Source organism: Pseudorca crassidens, chromosome 3 (assembly GCF_039906515.1).
Source record: "Pseudorca crassidens isolate mPseCra1 chromosome 3, mPseCra1.hap1, whole genome shotgun sequence".
Classification (NCBI taxonomy): Eukaryota; Metazoa; Chordata; class Mammalia; order Artiodactyla; family Delphinidae; genus Pseudorca; species Pseudorca crassidens.
In genome coordinates, this window is record NC_090298.1 from 166,074,756 (window position 1) to 166,097,145 (window position 22,390).

Sequence of the window (22,390 nt, forward strand, 5' to 3'; positions counted from 1 at the left end):
CGCGTTTCGATCCCTGAGGCTCATCCCTCTGGTTGGCCCAAAGCCTCCGTTTCCTCCTAGCTCTGGGCGCCGCCGTCCCCTCCTCAGAGTTCCCCCTCTCCCCATCACCTTTCCTCGGTGTGACTTTGCCCCCTAGGGGACTTCTAGTCACGTGTGGAGGCATTGTTTTGGTTGTTACAAATGGGAGGGGCTGCTACTGGCATCTAGTGTGTGGAGGCCACGGGTGCTGCTGGACATCCTATAACGCACTGAACAGCACCCGTGACAAAGCATTATCAGTAGTGCCGAGGTTTGGAAACCCTGCTCTAGGGTCTTACAATCTTCAAAGCCCTGAATGAACTTAAAGGTTAGCTGAGTCACTTTTAGCGCCCCGAGTGACAAGCCGTATTAAAAGCGTCTGGAGTCACAAATCACTATCCAGCCAGAAGAGTTCAGCAAGGCGAATGAATGCACACCGCATGAAGCCGCCTTCTCCCACTTGGAGAGCAGATGGCTGGATAGGAATCAGGAAAATCCAGTCATAGCCAACAATTATACGTTCAATCAGTACAGTAAATACAAAAAAGAAAAGTGAGTGGTGTGGCCTTTGCATCCAGCAGCTGTATTATGCCCTATAAAAGGCCTCAAAAGAAATCTTTGTACCCTTCTTTTTTTTCCTACATACAAGTTATCTCTGGAGTTCAAGTTTAAGTTGAAACCAGCCTCAAGTTTCACCTGTCCTCACTGACCCGTGGATTTCTGCGTGACCAGGTGAGTACCGTGTGGAACTTGTAACAATAGTGCCAGCAGCCTCAGCTGGCAAAACTGCTACTAGGCCTTCCATGTGCTCAGGTGTAAACACAAGGAGTCACTAAGAGTGAGGGCATCTTAAAAAAAATGATTTTTGACGGATTATATTCAAGGGAAAGATAGTAAGGTGTGTGGTGATGTGAGTATAAATAAGTAAATACAGTTATGTGCAAATAAATACACATTAAGCAAGCATGTAAATAACTGTAAATAAGTAACAAATATAGATTTACTTGCATTCCATAATACTAAAAATTTTAGGATTTTATATATAAGTATAAATATATAAATTTTTTATGTGTATATCAGGATTACTCAACAACATTCCTCAGGCCCAGTTCAGTTTGACTTCTAAAACCCTACACATCTTCCACAAAGATTCAAAATACAGGGGTACATGGGGGAAAAATAATTTGAACTTCTTTATATTGGCAACAGAAATTTAAAATTGAATTGACCAGCAACCAGATGTATTTTCTGCTTGCAAGTGTTTTCTGTTTGGTTTTGTTTCTTGTTTTGTTTTTTGTTTGTTTTATTTTTTTTCATGATATTTAAAATCACTTGGAGGAGTACTAAGCAACAACTTGCAGATTGAAGGGTAGGGCAATAGTTTCCAAAGATTGTACTCTACAACTTGGCTTCTATAAGAATTAACTTTGTTTCTCTAAGCTTTTATGAAATAACAGTCTGGTGATTCATATTGCAGAGAACCATTTTGAGTAATTTTATACTGTTGGGTTTTATCAATAGTGTGTGTGCGTACGCCTTTTTCATTCTGTCTTACCTGTGACATTCTTAAGGGGAATGTTTGCTTGTCATGCAATAGATATTCTTCAGGTGCACAATTTATGGTGACCAACCATGCTCTTTTATTCAGGACTGAGAGAGAGAGAGAGAGAGAGAGAGAGATCTTTTTGAATAGTATTTTTGTTTTCTTCTGATAAATACCTGGAAGTAGAATTGCTGGATCATATAGTAGGTTTTTTTAAAAATTTTGAGAAACCTCCATACTGTTTTCCTGAGTGTTTGCACTGGTTTATATTTTTCATAGTGCACAATGGTCCTCTTTTCACCACATCCTCACCAACACTTATTTCTTGTCTTTTTCGTAGTAGTCATTCTAACAGGAGTGAGGTGATATCTCATTGCAGTTTTGATTTGCATTTCCCTGATGATTAATGATGTTGAGCATCTTTTCATGTACCTGTTGGTCATCTGTATGTCATCTGTGGAAAAATGTCTTTTGCCCATTTTTTAAATCTGATTGTTGTTTTGCTATTGAGTTATATGAGTTCTTTGTATATTTTGGTCATTAACCCCTTATCAGATATGTGATTTGCAATTGTTTTCTCCCATTCAGTAGGTTGTCTTTTCATTTTGTTGATGTTGTTGATGTTGCTGTGCAGAAGTTTTTTAGTTTTATGTAGTCTCACTTGCTTATTTTTGCTTTTATTGCTTTTGGTGTCAGATTCAAAAAATCATCACCAAGACCTGTGTCAAGGAGCTTACCACTTATGTTTTCCTCTAGGAGTTTTATGGTTTCAGTTTTTATGTTCAAGTCTTTAATCCATTTTGAGTTAATTTTTGTTTATGGTGTGAGATAGTGGTCCAGGTTCACTCATTTGCATTTGGCTCTCCAATTTTCCCAACAGCATTCTTTGAAGAGACTGCCCTTTTCTCATTGTATATTCTTGGCTCTTTTGTCATAAATTAATTGGCCATATATGAGTGGGTTTATTTCTGGGTTCTCTAGTCTGTTCCATTGAGCTATGTGCTAATACCATACTGTTTTAATTACTATAGCTTTGTTGTATAGTATAAATCAGGGCATGTGATGCCTCTAGCTTTTTTCTTCCTCAGGATTGTTTTTGCGGTTACATACAAAATTTCTCTATTTTTGTGAGAAATACCATTGGAATTTTGATAGGGATTACATACTGCTTTCGGTAGAATGGACATTTTTAACAACATTCATTCTCAATCCATGAGCACAGAATATCTTTCCATTTATTTGTATCTTCTTCAGTTTCTTTCATTCATGTCTTGTAGTTTTCAATATATAGGTCTTTCACACCCTTGGTTAAATTCCTAGGTATTTTATTCTTTTTGATGCAATTGTGAATGAATTGTTTTCTTAATATATTGTTCTGATAGATCATTATTAGTGCAAAGAAACAACAGATTTTTGTGTATTGATTTTGTACCCTCCAACTTTACTGAATTCGTTTATTCTAACAGTTTTTTAATGAAACCTTTAGGGTTTTCCATATGTAAAATCATGCCATCTGCAAATAGTGAAAAAGTTTTACTTTTTTCTTTCCAATTTAGATGCTTTTCATTTCTTTTTCTTGCCTAATTGCTCTGGTGAAGACTTCCAATACTATGTTGAATAAAAGTGGCAAGAGTGTGGACATCCTTGTCTTGTTCCTGATCTTAGAGGAAAAGCTTTCAGCTTTTCAGCATTGAGTATGTTGTTAACTGTGGGCTTATCATATATGGCCTTTATTATGTTCAGGTGTGTTTCCTCTATACCTGCTTTGTGGAGAATTTTTATCATAAATGGATGTTGAATTTTGTCAAATACTTTTTCTGCATCTATTGAGATGATCATATTTTTTCTTTATTTTTTGTTTATGTGGTGTATCACATTTGATTTAAACCATCCTTGTATCCCTGGAATAAATCCCACTTGGTCATGGTGTATGATTACACCATGGTGTATGATTTAATTTATTGTTGAATTTGGTTTGTTAATATTTTGTTGAGGGTTTTTGCATCTGTATTCATCAGGGATGTTGACCTGTAATTTTCTTGTTTTGTGGCATCCTTGTCTGGTTTTCAGTATCAGGGTAATACTTTCCTTGTAAACTGTGTTTGGAAGAACTACCCCCTCTTCTGTTTTTGGCAAGAGTTTGAGAAGGATTGGTATTAGTTCTTCTTGGAATGTTTGGTAAAATTTATCTGTGAAGCTGCTTGGTCCTGGACTTTCGTTTGTTGGGAGGTTTTTGAATACTGATTCAGTCTCCTTGCTAGTGATCAGTCTGTTTAGATTTTCTGTTTCATCAGAGAAATAGAAAATATGAACTGCCATGTTGGACAGAGCAGAAGTATAGAACATTTCCATCATACCTGAAAGTTCTGTTGAGCAACACTGGTATAGAGTGGCCCATTCTCTGACCCTCTCTCAACACTGACTCCAGGTGCAGGAGTCACTGAATCTGTAAACTGAACAGAGACCCCCTCCTCCCCTAATAGGAGACTTCAGCTGCCAAAAGACCTGGAGAGGGTACTCAGGACCTGGGAGTGTCCTGGGCACCTTCCCAGCCTGCTTTCCTCTTGGGGCTTTGGGGGTGTCTGGATCCCACCCCTCCTGTCACTCCTCAGCTCATGACTGTAACTATTCCTAAAGGCAAATTTGGTTCCTGGTGGGAAGAATGTAGACTTCTTCTACCTGCAGAGAGTGGAGAAGATCTTCAGCAATTATCTGGGTCTGCTGTACTCACACTAAGATCTCAGGGAAGATTTGGTATGAGAAGCTGTTCAAGTTTCCTATGGCTGCTGTAACAAACTACCATAAACTTAGTGACTTACAGTAACACACATTTATTTTCTTGCTCTGGAGGTCAGAAATCCGAAATGGGTTGGCAGGGCTGCATTCCTTTTCCATCTTGTAGAGACCACCTGTATTCCCTGGCTTGTGGCTCCTTCCTCCATCTTTAAAGCCAGTGAGAACATCTTTAAATCTCTCTCTCTTTTTCTCTGACCTCTGCTTCCATCCTCACATCTCCTCTGACCCTGACCTTCCTGCCTCCCTCTTATAAAGAAGAACCCTTGTGATTTCATTGGGTCAATATGTATATTCCAGAATAATTTTTTCCATCTCCAGATCCTAACCTTACTAACATCTGCAAAGTCCCTTTTGCCATGTAAGGTCACATATTCACAGATTCTGAGGAGTAGAGCATGGACATCTTTGGGGCAGAGGCATTAATCTGTCTACCCCACAGGCCCAGGAGTCAAAGACTCTCTGCAACAGTTTTTCACCTGGACACTCAACCGTAGTGTCCAGTGTTCCCCTCCCTGCACACACTCACTTTATTGCTTTTATCTTTTGGATGCAGGAAGGACACAGATAGAGACCTTGAGAAGCTGGTTTTATGGTGTTACGTTGTATTCTGTAACTCCAGGGAGAGGAGGCATTCCCTTATAGAAAGGAAACATACCATTTCTGTTGCTTTGTACCTTGATTTTGTTGTTGTTGTTTTTGTTTTTCATTTAAATTTATTGGAGATAAAACTCTCCATCAATACCTAGAGATCGTGTCTTTCTTTTTTTGGCTTCATGCTTTTTCATTATGAGGATATTCTGTAGTTTACTGAACCAATTTCCTATATATAGCAATTTGTGTTGTTTCCAATCCTTTGATATTATAAATAATGCTACAGTGAGTAACCTCACTCTTGTCTTTTAGTATTTGTGTATCTTTCAAATAGATTCCTTGTAGTGTGATTGACAGGGAAATGATAAATGTTTTTGCATTTTGCTTGAGGATAACAAATTTCCTTCCACAGGAGTTCTATCCCAACAGTGTATGAGAGTGCTTTTTTCTACAGCCTTGCCAATGAAAGATGTGGTTGGTCCCCTGTGTCTTTGTTGATCTGACAGATAAGAAATGGTATCAGTGTAGTTGCAATCTGCATCTTCATCCTGTGAATAAGATCAATAATGATTCTACTGATTGAATTGGTAGTGGTGGAAACCAAATTAAACTGTGTCTCAGAGTGGGTGGGACATGAGGAAATGAGACAGAGAGTAAAAAAAAAGATGAGGGAGACAGACTGGGTGGTAACTAGAAAGAAAACTATGCCCTTAGGATAAATGTGTCTCACTACCAAAAACACTTTATTGAGTTTAAATGGTGTGAGGGAGTCCAGTAGAGTGGGAGAGCTTGAAGGGAAGGGTAAAGGAGAGAGAATCGATGGTGTCCAGCTCCTAAAAAGGCAGATGGAGTGGAACACAGAACAGAACTGCAGAGCCCAGTGTTATAGAGAAGGCAGGTCCTGGTTTATAACGAGAGAGGGAGGAAACCATGGTGCAGAATATAGTTTTGGTGGCAAGATACGAAGGGTAGATTCCTTCTCATGGAGATGACTTTGAGAAGTAAGGTGCAGGACCATCTGCTGAAAGTGAGGGTGTATTTGTTATGTATTGCTGCATGACAGAGCATCCCTAACCTTAGTGACTAAAACAATAATCATTTGCCATCTCTCACAGTTTTTGTCGTTCGGAATTCAGGAGCAGCTTAGCTGGAAGGTTCTGGCTTGGAACTTTCATGAGGCTGCAGGAGGTTATCAGCTGGGACTGCAGTCATCTGAAGGCTTGGCTGGTGCCGAAGGGTTCACTTCCAAGGAGGTTCCCTCACATTCTGGCACATCAGTGCTGACTGTTGGAGGGGACAGTTCCTTTCCAAGTAGGTCTCTCCACAGGGCTGCTTGAGTGTCTTTGAATATGGCAGTTGCCTTCCCTTAGAGCAAGCAGTTCAGAAGACTAAGCAGAAGCTACAGTGCCTTGTAGGGATCTACCCTCAGAAGTCATCTCCACAATTTTCTGTTGGTCACACAGGTCAGCCCTGATTCAGTGTGGCTGTGAATACCAGGAAGCTTGGATCATTCAAGCTATTCAGGAAGCTGATAACCATAGAGGGAAAAGGTGAGGCTGTGTGAGATTTAAAGAGATAAGAGAAGGGTTCACGAGTAGGAAGTTACACTGACTTATAGAATTGCCCTGCAGTGTTGAGGGCTCTTTTCACGTTGCTGACTGTGCTTTTCTAGAGGTGGCAACATGACCACTCTTGTGCAGGTTGGTCTGCCCAGATGTTGCCATGAGCAGGCAGATGATTGGAACCATGCCTGGTTGGAGTTCTGCTGGGCCAGAGTGAAGGTTGGAGGTAGGGGTGAGGAAATTTGTTGAAATGAAGGACGGTGAGACCCAAGCTGGGAAAGTAAAAAATGAGGAGAGGAGGTGGCTCTAGCAGGAGGGTGGGAGAGTGTGTGGACTGAGCCCTTTGCGTGGGAGAAGAACACATGTAGTGAAAGAAAAACATGAATGAGCAAGGTCGAAGTTTGGGAGATTGGCTTCAGAGAGAGAAATTTCTGAACTATTGTTGTAGGTGTAGAATCATGTCCGGTGATAACAAAGTCTAGGGTGGTGCCTGGGGAAGTGCGTGGCCAAGGTGGAATGAGGACAGATTCATAGTACTGTGAGGGCCACCCTCCTGGGCTCTGATGTCATTCGAGTGCGGTAGGATGGGAGGTTGAAAGAATATTGGGAGTCAGGGGCCAGAGTCTCCAGTGAATGAGGGATTGTAGCTGGAAATGTGTTTGTGACAACCACGTGGATGGGAAGAATGTGCCCTGAGACTCAGTGAAGCTGAGGTTTTAAGATGGATGGAGAAGTAGCCACCATTGTGGGCAGAGGCAGATGCATTTTGAAGGAGGAAATGGTGGACAGGCTAAAGATTTGTCCTCAGTACCCTGGAGAGGGAAGTTGGTTGTGAACACTTTGTGCTTTCCCGTTTATTCCAGAGCCCTGTCCTGAGTGCACTGTGGGGATACGAGGAGGAGCATCCTCGTTCTTCTGCTCCCTGTTGTTCAGGAAAACTTACTGTCTGAATCACAGGATGGCGACCATGGTTCTGTCCCCCACTTTTGGTGAGTTTGAGGGTCAGCCCTCAGAGCCCAGGTGTTAAAGGCCCCTGCACCACAGAGCAGGTAGAGGGAAGGGACTGAGAAGTTGAGGTGGGGGTGTTACCCCAGGAACCTGGAGGTCATTGGTGCCTGACTCTATGGTTCTTGGGATTTGGGACTTAGCTGGTTTGAGTGTCTCTGGAGATGTCGCCTGTGTGGCGAATGTGTGGGAGCTTTTGAATTATACTTCTAATTCTTTCTATAAATTAAAAAAAAAATAACAGTGCTGTCCTTTGGGACTTCAGTTTCTTCATCTGCAAAATGGAAATAGTAGTCTTTTCCTCCAGCATGGGAGGGCGCTTGGCCCTATTTTCTGGCCCTGGGTGAGACAGTGCTCTGTTCCGTTTTCCTGTGGAAGCTGGGTGTGGGTGTTTGGGTGTCGGTATGTGCTGTGTGTGGGAATAGTCATTTGTGTCTGTTGGGGATACAGTCAATCACAAGTAGGTGGGGGAGCCTCCAGATTTGTGAGTGTGAGAACAGGGGGCAATCCTGGATTCTTGGGACATTTCTTCTTCTCCAGCTCAGTCTTCCCCGTACCCAGCCTCTCACCAGAAAGGATGCACAGAGGAGGAAGGGTTGGCTAATGGCTTCCTGACAGACTGGTTACAGGTGAGTCAGATATTCCTGTTTCCAAATCATTATTCCTTTGACCAGAAGTTGGACTTGTTATCCTTCAGTGACCTGCAGCATCAGAGCCAAATCAGGTCTTTGGGCATCTGATGGAGGGTTTGGGGCAACCCAAACAGTGTTAGCATATGTCAGCATTTACTGCAATGTAGAGCCTCCTCCAGGGTCACTGTCTACACCATGTTCTGCTGAGAGGTGTTTTTTTGTTTTTTGTTGTTGTTTTTTTAATTTTATTGAAGTATAGTTGATTTTCAATGTCATGTTAATTTCTTCTGTGTAGCAAAGTGACAGAATATATGTGTGTGTGTGTGTGTGTGTGTGTGTATTCTTTTTCATATACTTTTCCATTATGGTTTATCACAGGATATTGAATATAGTTCCCTGTACTATACAGTAGGACCTTGCTGTTTATCCATCCTATATATAATAGTTTACCTCTGCTAATCCCAAACTCCCAATCCTTCCCTCCCTACTCTCCTCCCCCTTTGCTGAGAGTTTTAAGGGGAAGCTAAGGAAAGACTGTGTCCTAAACTCAGGCAATTGGTGATGGCCATTAGGGCATCATTCATCCATTTACCAAGTACTTCTCTGATTTCTGCAATGTCCTAGGCCTATGCTCATCCTTTGAGATTGAGGGGAATTCGATTGCAGGATGTCACAGTCTCACTGGGAAAGAAAATCACCTGTGTGTTAGAGGTACATTTAACATTGGGGGTGGGCACGAATAGACAGGAGAAGAGAGTTCAGGGCTGACCCTAGGAGCAGTTGAGAGCAGAGATCAGAACCCTGCCCATACAGCTTCTGCTTTGGATTCCCTGTTCCTACTCCTCTCTCATCCTTGGCTCTTTTCCTGTCCACATTGGTGGGATTGGTCCTTGGCTAAGCCATGATGTTTGTGGTGGTTTAGGACTTGGTGACTTTTGAGGATGTGACTGTGGAGTTCACCCAGGAAGAGTGGGCACTGCTGGACCCTTCTCAGCGAACACTGTACAGAGATGTGATGCTGGAGAACTGCAGGAACCTGGCTTCACTTGGTAAGCCTGACATCATTCCTGCATTTATTTAATGACTCAGGTAACAAGACTTTTTTAAAATTGAGGTATCATTCACATAACATAAAGTTCACCATTTTAATCATTTTAAAGTATGCAGTTCAGTGGCTTTTTTTAAAATCTTTATTGGAGTATAATTGCTTTACAATGGTGTGTTAGTTTCTGCTTTATAACATAGTGAATCAGTTGTACAGTGGCTTTTGATAAATTCACAGTGTTGTGCATCACCCCTAAAACCTGTACCCATTAAGTGGCCAGTACCTGTTACCTTCCCCATTCCCCACTACTGGCAACCACTAATTTGCTTTCTATCTCTGTGGATTTGCCTATTCAGAGCAGTTCATATCAATGGAATCATAAAATGTGTGATCCTTATGTCTCATTTCTTTCAAGCAACTTAATGTTTAAAGGTTTAGCTATGTTGTAGCATGTATAGTTTCTTTATTCCTTTTTATGACTGAATAACATGCTCTTTTATGGGTATACCACATTTTGTTTATCCGTTCATTTGGTTGATAAACATTTGGGTGGTTTCCACTTACTGCCTATTGTAAATAATGCTGCTTTGAATATTTGTGTACAAGTCTTTGTTCAAACACCTATTTTCAATTCTCTCCACTACGTATCTAGGAGTGGAATTCTGGGTTATAGATTACTATGTTTAGCTTTTTGAGGAACTGCCAACCTGTTTTTTACAGCAGCTGCACCAATATATGAGCGTTCCAGTTTCTCCATATCTTCCCCAACATTCACTTTTTTGAATATAGCCATCCTCCTGGGTATGAAGTGGTATCTCACTGTTGTTTTGATTTGCATTTCCCTAATTACTAATGACACTGAACATTTTTTTCATGTAATTGTTGGCTGTTTGTATATCGTTTTTCGAGAAATGTCTATTCAAGTTCTTTGCCAATTTTTTAATTGGGTTATCTTTTTTGTTTCTGGGTTTTAGAGGTTTATTATATTCTGAATACTAGATCCTATTTGCAAATGATTTCTTCCATTGTATGGTATCTTTTCATTTTCTTGATAGTATCCTTTGATACACAAGTTTTAATTTTGACGAAGTCCAATTTATGTACTTTTTCCTTTTATTTCTTGTGCATTTGGTATCATACCTAGTTATTGCCACCATGGTCCTGAAAATTTAGCTCTATGTTTTCCTCCAAAAATTTTATAGTTTTACCTTTTCAATGAAATCTTTTATCTATTTTGAGTTAATTTTTATATGGCTTAGGAGAAATTGTCAGCTTCATTCTTTTGCATGTATTAATCCAGTTGTCCCAGCATCTTTGTAGCAAAGACTATTCTTGCCCCCATTGAATTGTTTTGGCACAGTTGTCAAAAATTATTTGACCATAAAATGCGAGTTTATGTACTCTCAATTATTTTCCATTAATCTGTGTTTAGCATTGTGCCAGTACCACATTACCATTGCTTTGATGTCAGTAAGTGTGATTCCTCCTATTTGGTTCTTTCTCAGGACTGCTTTGTTTATTCAGGATGCCTTGCAATTCCATATGAATTTTAGGATCACCTTTCCATTTATGTAAAAAAAGCTGTTAGAAATTTGATAGCGATTTCATTCAATCTGTAGATGATTTTGGTTATTATTGTCATAACAATATTAAATTTTTCAATACATATCCTCTCTTGCTTATTTTTAATTTGCTTCTGTTGTGGTCAGAGTAGATACTTTGTATGATTTTATTGTTTTTAAATTTATTTAGACTTGTTTTGTGGACTAACATGTGCTCTATTCTGGAGCATGTTTTCCATGCACTTGAGATGAATGTGTGTTCTGTTGTTGGGTGAAGTGTTTTATGTCTGTTAGGTTTAGTAAGTTTATAGGATTGTTTAAGTCCTCTGTTTCCTTGTTGGTCTTTTAACTAGTTGTTCTACCCATTATTAAAAGTGGGCATTGAAGTCTGCAACTATTATCGTAGAACTCTATTTCTCCCTTCAATTCTGTCAGTTTTGAATTTGTATATTTTAAGCCTTTGTTGTTAGGTACGTATATGTAATTATTATATCTTCTTGATTAATTGATCTTTTAATCATCATATATTTTGTTGTGTCTTGTAAGAATTTTTGTCTTAAAGTCTGTTTTGCCTGATATTAGTATAGTCACATTCTCTCTTTTTTAGCTGTGGTTTATATGGAATATCTTTTTCCACTTGTTGACTTTCAACCTGTTAGTGTCTTTAGATAGAAAGTGAGTCTCTTATAGATAGCGTATAATTGATTATTTTCTATCCATTCTGCCAAAATCTGCCTTTTAATTGGACAGATTAGTCTGTTTACATTTAATGGAATTACTTATAAAGAAGGACTTAGTTGTGTCATTTTGCTGTTTGTTTTCTACATGCTTTATATCATTTTTATTCCTCAGTTTCTCCATTATTTTTTACTTTTGTGTTAGGTATTTTCTAGTGGACCATTTTGATTCCCTTCTCATTTCTGTTTATATTTTTTAGTTATTTTCTTAGTGGTTGCCTGAGGGATTGCAATTATCATTTTAATTTTAAGCAATCTATTTTGATTTCATATCAGCTTATTTCAACAGTATACAAAAAATTAGCTCCTGTATAGCTGTGCCCCTCCTTATGCTGTTTTTTGTTTGTTTTTTACAAATTATAACTTTATACATTGTTTCATTAACATGGATTTATAATTTTTAGTTCAGACATTTCTCTTTTAAATCATATTAGAAAAAAAGAGGAGTCATAGCCAAACATACATGAGTTACAAACCAAAAATAAACAATTGTTTTTGACTTTTATATTTACCTATTTATTTTCCTTTATTGGTGTTCTTTATATCTTTGTGTGGATTTGAGTCAGTATTCATTGCCCATTCATTTCAGCTTGGAAGTCTCCTATTAGCATTTCTTGTAGGATAGATATGTTAGTGACAAACACTCAGATTTTGTTTATAGGAATGTCTTCATTTCTTTATTTTCAAAGGACAGAATTTTTGGTTCACTTTTTTTTTTTTTTTTTTTTTAAGCAGCTTGAGTATATTATCCCAATGCCTGTTGCCTCTGTGGTTTCTGATTCAAAATTATCTGTTACTCTCACTGATGATCCTGTGCACATGATGAATCTCCTCTCTCTTGCTGCTTTTGGGATACTCTGTCTTTGTCTTTCCAGAGTTTGATTATGTGTTTCAGGATGGATTCTGACTCTTTGAATTTATCCTGTTTTGGGTTTGTTAAGCTTCTTGGTTGTGTACATTTATGCCTTTCATCAAATTTGGGGAAGTTTTTAGCCATTATTCCTTTAAATATTCTTTCTGCCTGTTCTTCATTTAAGGGACTCCTATTATGTGTATGTTGGTATGTTTAATGGTATCCCGTGGGTCTTTTAGGTGCTGGTCATATTTTGTTTATTCTTTTTTTCTTTCTGTTTTTCAAACTGAGTAATATAAGTTGTCCTATCTTCATGGCTACTGATTCTTTCTTCTTGCTCAAATCTGTTGTTGAACCACTCTTCTGAATTTTTCATTATAGTTATTGTACTTTTCAAGTCCATAATTTCTGTTTGGTTTTTTATAATTTCTGTCTCTTTAAGATGTTTTCTGTTTGGTCAGAATTTGTTCTTATGGTTTCCTTTAGATCCTTAAGCATATTTAAAACAGTTGATTTAAATTCTTGGTCTAGCAAGTCCAATGTTTGGACTTCCTGAAGGATAGTTTCTACTAAATTTGGGGGTTTTTTTTCCTGTAATGGGCCATACTTTTGTGCATTGGCCTGCCTTATAATTTTTTGTTGTTGAAAACTAGACATTTGGAATATTACAACATAGTAATTCTGGAATCACATTTTTCCCCATCCCTAGAGTTTGTTGTTGTTGCTGTGGTATGTATGTTTAGTGATATTTCTGAACTCATTTTTGTAATGTCAGTATTTGTTGTATGTGGCCACTGAAGACTCTGTTCTGTTATCTTAATGGTTAGCTAGTGATTTATCAGATTTCCTTGAACACTTGGAACAAAAAATAAAAAACTCCTAGTCTCTCTATACAGGGGCATACCTTCAAAATCAAGCAGTTTATAACTCTGCCTTAGTTTTCACTTCCTGTTTATGCAGAGCCTGAAGGTCTGCCAAAGGTGAGGACTTAGTGCCCTCTCATGTCTTTTCTGAGCATGTGCCCAAGCCTGGGTATGCACATGGCTTCCTAGATTCAAAGAAATATGAGGGAGCTTTTCAGAAAGCTTTTCAAAAATTCCCCCAAACATTTTATTCTATACTTTTCCTCCAGGCTTCTTGGTTTGCCTTTTGCTTTCCTTTGCTGTTTCCACTTGCCTCAGGCAGTAGTGGCTAATATATTGCTTTTTAATGTCTTCAGCACATGCCCACTGGGTAACCAGCTCAGCCTTCGGAGAGTTTGGGGTTAGATAAGTAAAGGCAAGCCCTTTGAGCCAGTCCTTCAGGGAGCCACCAGAAAGGTCAAAACAAACAACCATAGCTTGTTGAGAATAAGGTCCATCCTACTCCCTCTAGTACTAGGAGTTGTCTTCAATGTCACAGCCAAAGCAAGGAGTAGAGGATGAGGCAAGGGTCAGTTAAAATGTCAGCTGTTTTTTGTCTTTGATTAAGCATTTTCCTGGTTGCTGTAGACTTTTGATAAGTTTTCAGAGTTGTGATAAAGTTATTCTGACAGTTTTTGCCAGTTTATTCACTGTTTTCATAGAGAGGGGGACTTCTGAAGTTCCATATTCCATGATTTTCATTGTCATCATTTCTCACAAGACGTCAAGCATGTGTCTGTTTCTGGGTCTGTTACTGGGGTGTAGGAGTACAGTGATGGAGACAGACATGGTCCCCATGCTCATAGAACTTTCTGTTTAATTCCTTCCCTATGAACTGAATATTTCCTTACCCTGACTTTATATTCTCCATATGTAAAAGCTTTATAGCTTTTGAAGTGTGTATTTAAACTTGGGCATGATTCCCCCACACATACCACCACCACCAAATGGAAGATATTAACTACTTGATGACCATGAGCACATAGCCCCAGGCCTCCTGGAGCCTAAGGACTGATAAAGTTAACCCTTGTGGCACCACCCTGTTCCCTCATCATCAGCCAATCAGAATTGTGCACGATCTGATCATGTATCTTGCAACTCCCCTGCCCCCACCGCCACCTGACTTTTAAAAATGATTTGCCAAAACCCTTCGGGGAGCTCGAGGCTTTTTAGGGCATGAGCCACCTCGTCTCCTTGCATGGCCTTGCAATAAACCTTTCTCTGCTCCAAAATAAATAAATAAATAATTTTTTTAAAAAACTTGGGCATGGACTTTGGGCCTATGTGTGCCCTGTCACCTGGATATTGAATGAGTTGCTCGTATTTTTGTTTCCTGAGAGTTACTATATTCATTAGAATTTAGATGTAATTATTTCATTGCTCCCAAAGCCACACTTGCCCGTCTTCAGAATTCTTGGCTTCAGTTTCATGCAGTTGATTGTCACTTGCACAGCCCCCCTATAACACGGCTTTTTTCCGCAAATAGGGTATCATGTTGATAAACCCAGTCTGATCTCCCAGTTGGAGCAAGAAGACAAGGTGATGACAGAGGAAAAAGGAATTCTTCCAGGCACCTGTCCAGGTGAGCACTAGGAAGATATGAGAAATAGTCTTTTTGAGGAATAGCTCTAGCCGATGATTCAGGGCATGGGAGTATTACATTTGGAAATGGCAATCAGGGAACTTTGTAAAATGTCCTTTTTTTCTGACAGAGATGGCCATGAACATTTGTTATGAGCTTCCTCATGCACCTTCTTTCTTTCCTCTTTAACTTTCTGTTCAACATCTCATACTTTACTTTGGACTCAGGGGGAAAAAATAAAGGCGTCTCTTTTCCTTTTTAAATTTAAGTCTCATATGAGCTCTTTGTCCAACTCCTTCCTACTTTACCTTCCTGATAATTCCTCCCTTTGTAAATCTCTGATCAGTCCTAATCCTTTAGAATCCTTTTTTAATACCTGTAATTTGAATACTCATATCCCTTTCATTGCAAACTTGCTCAAAAACCCTAATCCCTCAGTCTGTCTATACTCGTGTGTACTTTTGTGTTTCTTTTCTCCATCAGCTTAAATTTCTTTTCAATTTGTTTCAGATTTGGAGACGGTACTTAAAGCAAAATGGTTAACTCCTAAGAAGCATGTTTTTAGAAAAGAACATTCTAATGGTGTAAAAGTGGTAAGACTAACATGGTTGATTGCTGTTTTTTCACAGTAGGAGAATTCCATAAGTTAGAAAAGCCACAGAATAAACAGGAGAGTCATTAAAGGGAAATGTCCTTTATATATGAGATAATGGTGTCCCAGAAGAGATACTGTAAATCAGTTGTGAATTTGGAGAAAACTATAAATTAACTCCAGACTTGTTTCTTTACTGAGAGTTTCCACAAGTAAATATTTCCTTAAATGTGATTAAAATATTGACTGTCGAACTATAAAGTGGTCTTAAATTTATCAGAAAATGCTCTGTGAATATGATAAGGACTTGTGGCAATGTGTCTGTCTCTCTTTTTTTAACTTCTAAGAGCTCAAACTGGGCAGAAGCCCAGTTTGACAGGCATTTAAAATAGGTAACCAAAACATCAATTATAATAATGTAACAGAATTCCTGGGAGAGAGAATTTGTATAACAGCATTGAATATTAAAAAATATTATAAATTATAGTTTTCATTCATCTCTTAACAGGAGAGAAGTCATCTGGGAGTGAAACTCAATGAATGTAATCAGTGTTTTAAAGTCTTCAGCACAAAATCTAACCTTACTCAGCACAAAAGAATTCATACTGGAGAAAAACCCTATGACTGTAATCAGTGTGGCAAATCCTTCAGCAGTAGATCCTACCTCACTATTCATAAGAGAATACATAATGGGGAGAAGCCCTATGGATGCAATGACTGTGGAAAAGCCTTCAATGATCCTTCCTCCCTCAGACTGCATGTGAGAATCCACACTGGAGAAAAACCCTACGAATGTAACCAGTGTTTTCATGTCTTCCGCACTAGTTGTAACCTCAAAAGCCACAAGAGAATTCATACAAGAGAGAATCACCATGAATGTAATCAGTGTGGCAAGGCCTTCAGCACGAGGTCCTCCCTTACTGGGCACAACAGTATTCATACAGGAGAGAAACCTTACGAGTGCAGTGATTGTGGGAAAACCTTTAGGAAGAGCTCATATCTCACACAGCATATGAGAACTCATACTGGAGAAAAACCCTATGAGTGTAATCAGTGTGGAAAATCCTTTAGCAGTAGCTTTTCTCTTACTGTGCACAAGAGAATTCATACCGGTGAGAAACCCTATGAATGCAGTAACTGTGGGAAAGCCTTTAATAATCTCTCAGCTGTTAAGAAACATGTAAGAACTCACACTGGAGAAAAACCCTATGAATGTAATCATTGTGGGAAATCTTTCACCACTAACTCTTACCTTTCTGTGCACAAGAGAATCCATAATAGGTGGATATGACTACAATAACTGGGAAAGCATTCACTGATTTCTTATCTCTCAGACAACTTGTGATAACTCACGCTTAGATGTATGAGTTATCTGTTGCTGCATAACAAATTTCCCTTCAAAACATAGTAGCTTTAAACAGCAAACATTTATTATCTATAGGTCAGGATTTCAGAACCAGCTTAGCTGTGTAGTTCTAGCTCAGGAGCTCTCATGAGGTTGTAGTCAAGATGTCAGCAGGATCTACTGTCATCTACTTTACTGCTGGCTGAGGAGTCCACTTCGAGAATAGCTCAGTCACATGCCTGGCAAGTTAGTGCTGGTTGTTGGCAGGGAACCTTCATTTTCTCACCATGTAGGACTCTCCACAGGGCTATGTGTCTTTATGACAAAAGCAGGTTCCTCCCAAAGCATTTGATTTAAAGAAGAGCTAATGCAGAAACCACAGTGTCTTCTACGACCTAGTCTCAGAAGGACATATCATCACTTCTTCCGTATTTTAATGGTCACACAGACCAATCCTGATACAGTGTGGGAAGAGACCATACTCAGTATGAATACCAGGAAACAGATTGTTGGGAACCATCTGGGCAGTTTTCCATGAAATCACTGATGTAAGACCTTCAGGAGACCCTCATTCTTTCAGTCTGTTCAGTATGAAGTAATATTTAATAACTCATGTTAATTCACCCGTGAAAGAAACCTCATGAGTCCAGTCTTCGTGATAAGCTTTCAGCTCAAATTCACCCTAATGTACACAAAAGATTAAGTATTGTGGATAAATCTGAGGAATACAGTGGTGATATCTAGGGAGTCATGTGACAATTCACACTAAGGGGAGAGTCCTATGAATATCATCAGAATGTAGAAGTCTTCAGGGACACTCATCCCTTAGAACACACATGAGGAATCACTACAGAGGAACACTCACTCATGTAAGGAATGTGGAAAACCCTATAGCACAAGAGTTTACATTACTGAACAGAAGATGAAGAGATTCCGAGTGCAAGTACTATGGGAAAGCCTTCAGTGTTCTCTCAACTTTTAAGAGATACGATGATTTATTCTGGAGAGAATGTCCCATTGAATGGCATCAGTACTGGAAAGCCTTCCATTTTCCCACATTCCTTAAACTGAAAAGTCGTTGCAGAGAAATTTGTGAGTATAAAGAATGAGGGAATGCCTTTAATGATACCTCTTATGTTAGGAAAGCTATGAAATTCCTGGATGCAAAACCTGTGGATTAATTTTGGGAAATCTTTCGGTGAGTCCTGTCTGTTGACTTCTGAGAAGTCACACAGGTGGGGAACCCTAGAAGATACTCAACGTGAGATTGCCTCAGCTCTTCTCTGAGTGGCCACAGAATACTTTAAACTGGGAATGAAAAGTGTAAATATTATGAGCATGGGATTACCTTTATCAGTGTCTCATCCTTAGGGTGGGGCAACTAGCTCTTTAATTTTCAGTCTTTGCTTAAGTATAAACATTTATGTCTATAGCTATACCCTAAGATAAACCTTAAATTATGTTCCATAGTTTTATATGTAATATGTTTATCATCATTTACTCTAAAAATATTAACACATCGCATATTTATAAAGGTATTTCTGATTATCTCCTGAGTGATTTAGTTTATCCTAGTAGAAATTAGACTATATTTGCTACATACCTTTTTCTAATTTAATGACATTTTTATCAAGTAAGTGGACTTTATGATGTTCAGATATTGTATGTACATTCAGGTTGGTTTTTATTTTTCTTTCAAGCTTATTTAGTGATAGATGTGAATTAAAGTCTTCCACCGTTGTTACGGATTGACAAATTCTTCTTGGTAATTGTCATTTTTTCTTTACGTATTTTGATGTAAATAGGTACATAAATGGTTAGGTATTGTTTTGTGAATTGTTCTTTTTTATGTAGGGGCTGTATTTTTTCATAGCAACGTATTTCAACACAATAATAAACGGTTTGGGGCTTCCCTGGTGGCACAGTGGTTAAGAGTCCACCTGCCAATGCAGGGGACACAGGTTCGTGCCCCGGTCCGGGAGGATCCCACATGCCGTGGAGCGGCTGGGCCCATGAGCCATGACCACTGAGCCTGCACGTCTGGAGCCCATGCTCCGCGACGGGAGAGGCCACAACAGTGAGAGGCCTGCATACCGCAAAAAATAATAATAAATATAATAATAATAAATGGTTGAACATTTATATAGCTCTTCCCAAAGACCATGCACTCTTCTAAATGCCTTATGGATATTAACTTAGTACTCAGTATAAGCTTAAGAAAGGTGGACTATTAATATCCCATTTTGCAGATGAGAAAACTGTCATGGTACACTTACATTACTTGCCCAAGTTCACTGGCTAGTAAATGGTAGAGCCCATATTTGAATCCAGACAGTCTGTGCTCTTAACCACTAGCCTATTTATTGAGTGTATTCTATATGCCAAGCACTGTTTGAGACACTGGTGTCTATAGCAATGAATGAAACTCAAGTTTTGCCATTAAAATACATCCTAATGGTTTTCCCTACAGAAAAATCAAGAAAGTATGTTGTTATAAGTGTGATGTAGAAAACGAAAGCAGTGTAAGATAGTTAAAGGGGATTGGGATCCTGCTATTTTATGTAGAATCGGAAGGAAAAGTCTCTTAGTTAAGGTGCACTTGCACAGAGACCTTAATGAGTTGGAACAGTGAGTCACATGAATTCGTGTGGCAAGAGTGGTCTTAGCGTACGCCGAGGCCCGCACCACGGAGGCCAGTGTGAACAAGCTGGGGATGGTGAGGGGGTGGGAGAAGATGAACTGGCAGAAAAGACTTGGTGGATCCTGCTCTTGTTGGGTTTTATGGGTTATTGTTAGGACTTTCCCTTATACTTTCAATGAGTTGGCCTCTTAGAGCCCCAACAGGAAACAGCTGAGACGTTCAGACTAGGGCAGTTCAAGTAGAGTTTTCATAAAAGGGCTACTTACAGAGTAGTGTAGGAAGGATGTATCAATAGAAAGACCACAAAAGGCGGTTGGTATCCAGTAGCTGGTAAAGGCAGTGCTCTAACACCCGTAAGCCTGAAGGGGCAAGGGGAGGGAATGCTTATTGAAATCCAGAGATAAGAGAGGAAAGAATCATATTCGAGGAGCTGAGAGGATGACAGGGGTGGTGTCCAGACCCAGGTTCTGCAAGAAATAGCCAGTGCCAGACTTCAGTCTATTTCATCCTCCTGTTTCATGCCCAGGCTCCCCATTGACTAAACCCAACCAGAAGCCATAAGGCAAGAAAGCCCATTGGTACAGTTCATACTGACTAACCTTCTAAGGTGCAGCAAGGTAGAGTAAGTGGGTTCTCTGCGGGGGAAGAAAACCAGAACTGCTCACCCCTTTTGCTTCTTAGAATCTACTCTTAACAGTCACCTGGGTGGAAACTTCATGTCCCTACCCAGGAATTCCATCAACTACTCTAGCATCCTGGGTGCTGTCAAAGTGCTGATATACTCACATCTGTGGTCTAAACTAGTCTCCTCCACAAGTGTTCTTCAAGATGGATATGGGGTTCTTGGGAGGAAAGTGCAAAAAATAACCTAAACGTCCTCGTTCCCAGAAGGCAAACACTCCCACTGGGAGGCAAAGTAAGAACCCCATTGAACTTTATGGCTGCTATGAGGCCAGCACACAAGGAAAGACGTCACCATGGCTTTTGGCATGGGTAATTAGTCCTGTCACCCAGAAGATGTGGGTTTTCTATTACACAGTGAGGGCAAAGAAGAAAACATTTGGAATTCAGGTAATCCAATGAGATGTCTCTTGATATTCTTTTCCCGATTTTGTTGATGAACAAGTGTAGCAGCTCTATCCTGAGAAAGGTATGGTGACCAGGTGTTCAGACTCCTCGATGATCTGGATCATCCCGCCAGGTAAGCCACCTAGACCAGTGGAGATGCTAGTCAAGGGTGAAAGGAACGTAGGGTAGGGTAGGGTAGTAGAGGAAAGTGATAAGTGTCAGTTGCAGCTGATGCTTAGAACAGCTGAGAATAGCTGCTGTGGACAGTTGTCTGTAGTTCGTCCCATTTATCTTTCTCTTGGAAATGTCTCCAGGCAACAATAGCAACCAGAATCCTATGTGCATTCACTGTAAGAAGCAAGTACATCTGAGTGGCATAATTGGAGGACCATAAGGGAGACCAGTATATTCCCCAGTTTCTTCTTTTAGGACTAAGTCACTTCCCCAGCTGCTGGAAGTGTTGGCTGCTAATGGCTCATGCTGACAGCCTCTCTGGGAATTCCCTTGGGCCAAAGAAAAGTGCCACACCTAAGATTATGGCAACTGTCCAGGGGCCAGTCCACTTCCAATGACTGGTTCATTTGCGGGGTACAAAGGTACAATTACTTTGCCTCAATTTGAGACACCCCTGAAGGGTCAGCCTCAGCTCGGGAACTCCCCATGGGATCAAGGGTAGTCTTCATTCTTAAGTTATCACAGTTCAATCTCTTATTCTGCTCAATCCTGGTTCTCTAGAGATAGTTACCTTAGGCAAGTGACAAACTTTTCATGCCAAAGTTTTTTCATCTGTAAAATAGAAACAATAAGAGTGCCTACTTTTTTAGACATATACTAAGGATTCAATCAATACATGTAAAACACTTAAGAGACTTCCTGGTGTATAGGAAACATTGTAGATTTATTTCATCTTTTATTATGAATTAATTAAAATTCACTGTGGGATTATACTGAGCAAAATAAGCCACACTCAAGAGTAAATATTGTACAGTTATATTTGTATGAATTTCAAGGACAAGCAAAAAATCTGTGATAGGAAAATAATCAGAACAGTGGTTGCATTTAAGCTCAGGTTGTGAGGGAGGGGCAGGGATTGACTGAAGAGACATGAAGGGACTTTATGGGGTGAGGAGAGTGTTCTGTATCTTAGTAGCAGCATAGGTATATGCATTTGTCAAAACACACTGAACTGTACACTTAAGGTCTCTACATTGTACTGTACGTAACATACCTAAATTTAAATCAGATTTGTGCCAAGTGAAAGGAGCCAGAGACAAAAAGACATTTATTGTATAATTCCATTGTATGACATTCTGGAAAAGGCAAAACTTTAGGGAAGGACAAATCAGTGGTTTCTAGGGGCAAGGAGTAAGAGGGGGGTGACCACAAAGGGGCAGAGCAAAGGGATTTGAGAGTGATGAAATTGTTCTGTCACAAATGTGTTGATGTTCATGTGTGTATCATGTTCAGCCATGACTGTGTTGATTGATCCATAACTCTAGCATTTGCCAAAACCTACAGAACTGTGCCAACCACCACAGAGAGTGAATATTACTGTGGGTTTAAAAAGAAAAAGTAATCCCCCAGATAGGGGAGGGAATGCAAACTATAACAAATGAACCTAACTGTATGACAAATGAATAACATAACCACAACGAACGGGGCAAAAAGGAAACCAGATTTACTTTAGAAGACTGTTTTGACTGGATACTGTAAGGTTGAATACAAAAAGAACTGTCCAGAAATTCTGTACTCTAGTTTTTAAAAAATTGTTTTTCAGATGACACACATTAGCACTTCTGAAACTACTTTGTGTGTATACTAGTGTTGAACAACTAAGTAAATAGTAGAAAATGAGAACTAATTAATCACTGTCAAAGAAAGATGCTTTAAAAATACATTAAACTGGGCTTCCCTGG

At 39.4% G+C, this 22,390-nt stretch overlaps 1 protein-coding gene across 1 annotated transcript in view; it reads left to right on the top strand.

Annotated features, from left to right (window-relative positions):
* Positions 1 to 18,521, top strand: part of LOC137221074 (zinc finger protein 699-like) — a 75,169-nt gene extending 56,648 nt beyond the window's left edge. The window contains exons 10-17 of the mRNA XM_067730268.1: positions 6,446 to 6,498; positions 7,374 to 7,499; positions 8,056 to 8,144; positions 8,772 to 8,858; positions 9,070 to 9,196; positions 14,733 to 14,828; positions 15,339 to 15,421; positions 15,929 to 18,521. Of these exons, the coding sequence (XP_067586369.1) occupies positions 6,446 to 6,498; positions 7,374 to 7,499; positions 8,056 to 8,144; positions 8,772 to 8,858; positions 9,070 to 9,196; positions 14,733 to 14,828; positions 15,339 to 15,421; positions 15,929 to 16,711 (1,444 nt within the window). The 3' untranslated portion in view covers positions 16,712 to 18,521. The remainder of the gene's footprint in view (positions 1 to 6,445; positions 6,499 to 7,373; positions 7,500 to 8,055; positions 8,145 to 8,771; positions 8,859 to 9,069; positions 9,197 to 14,732; positions 14,829 to 15,338; positions 15,422 to 15,928) is intronic.
* The last annotated feature ends 3,869 nt before the right edge of the window (positions 18,522 to 22,390 follow it).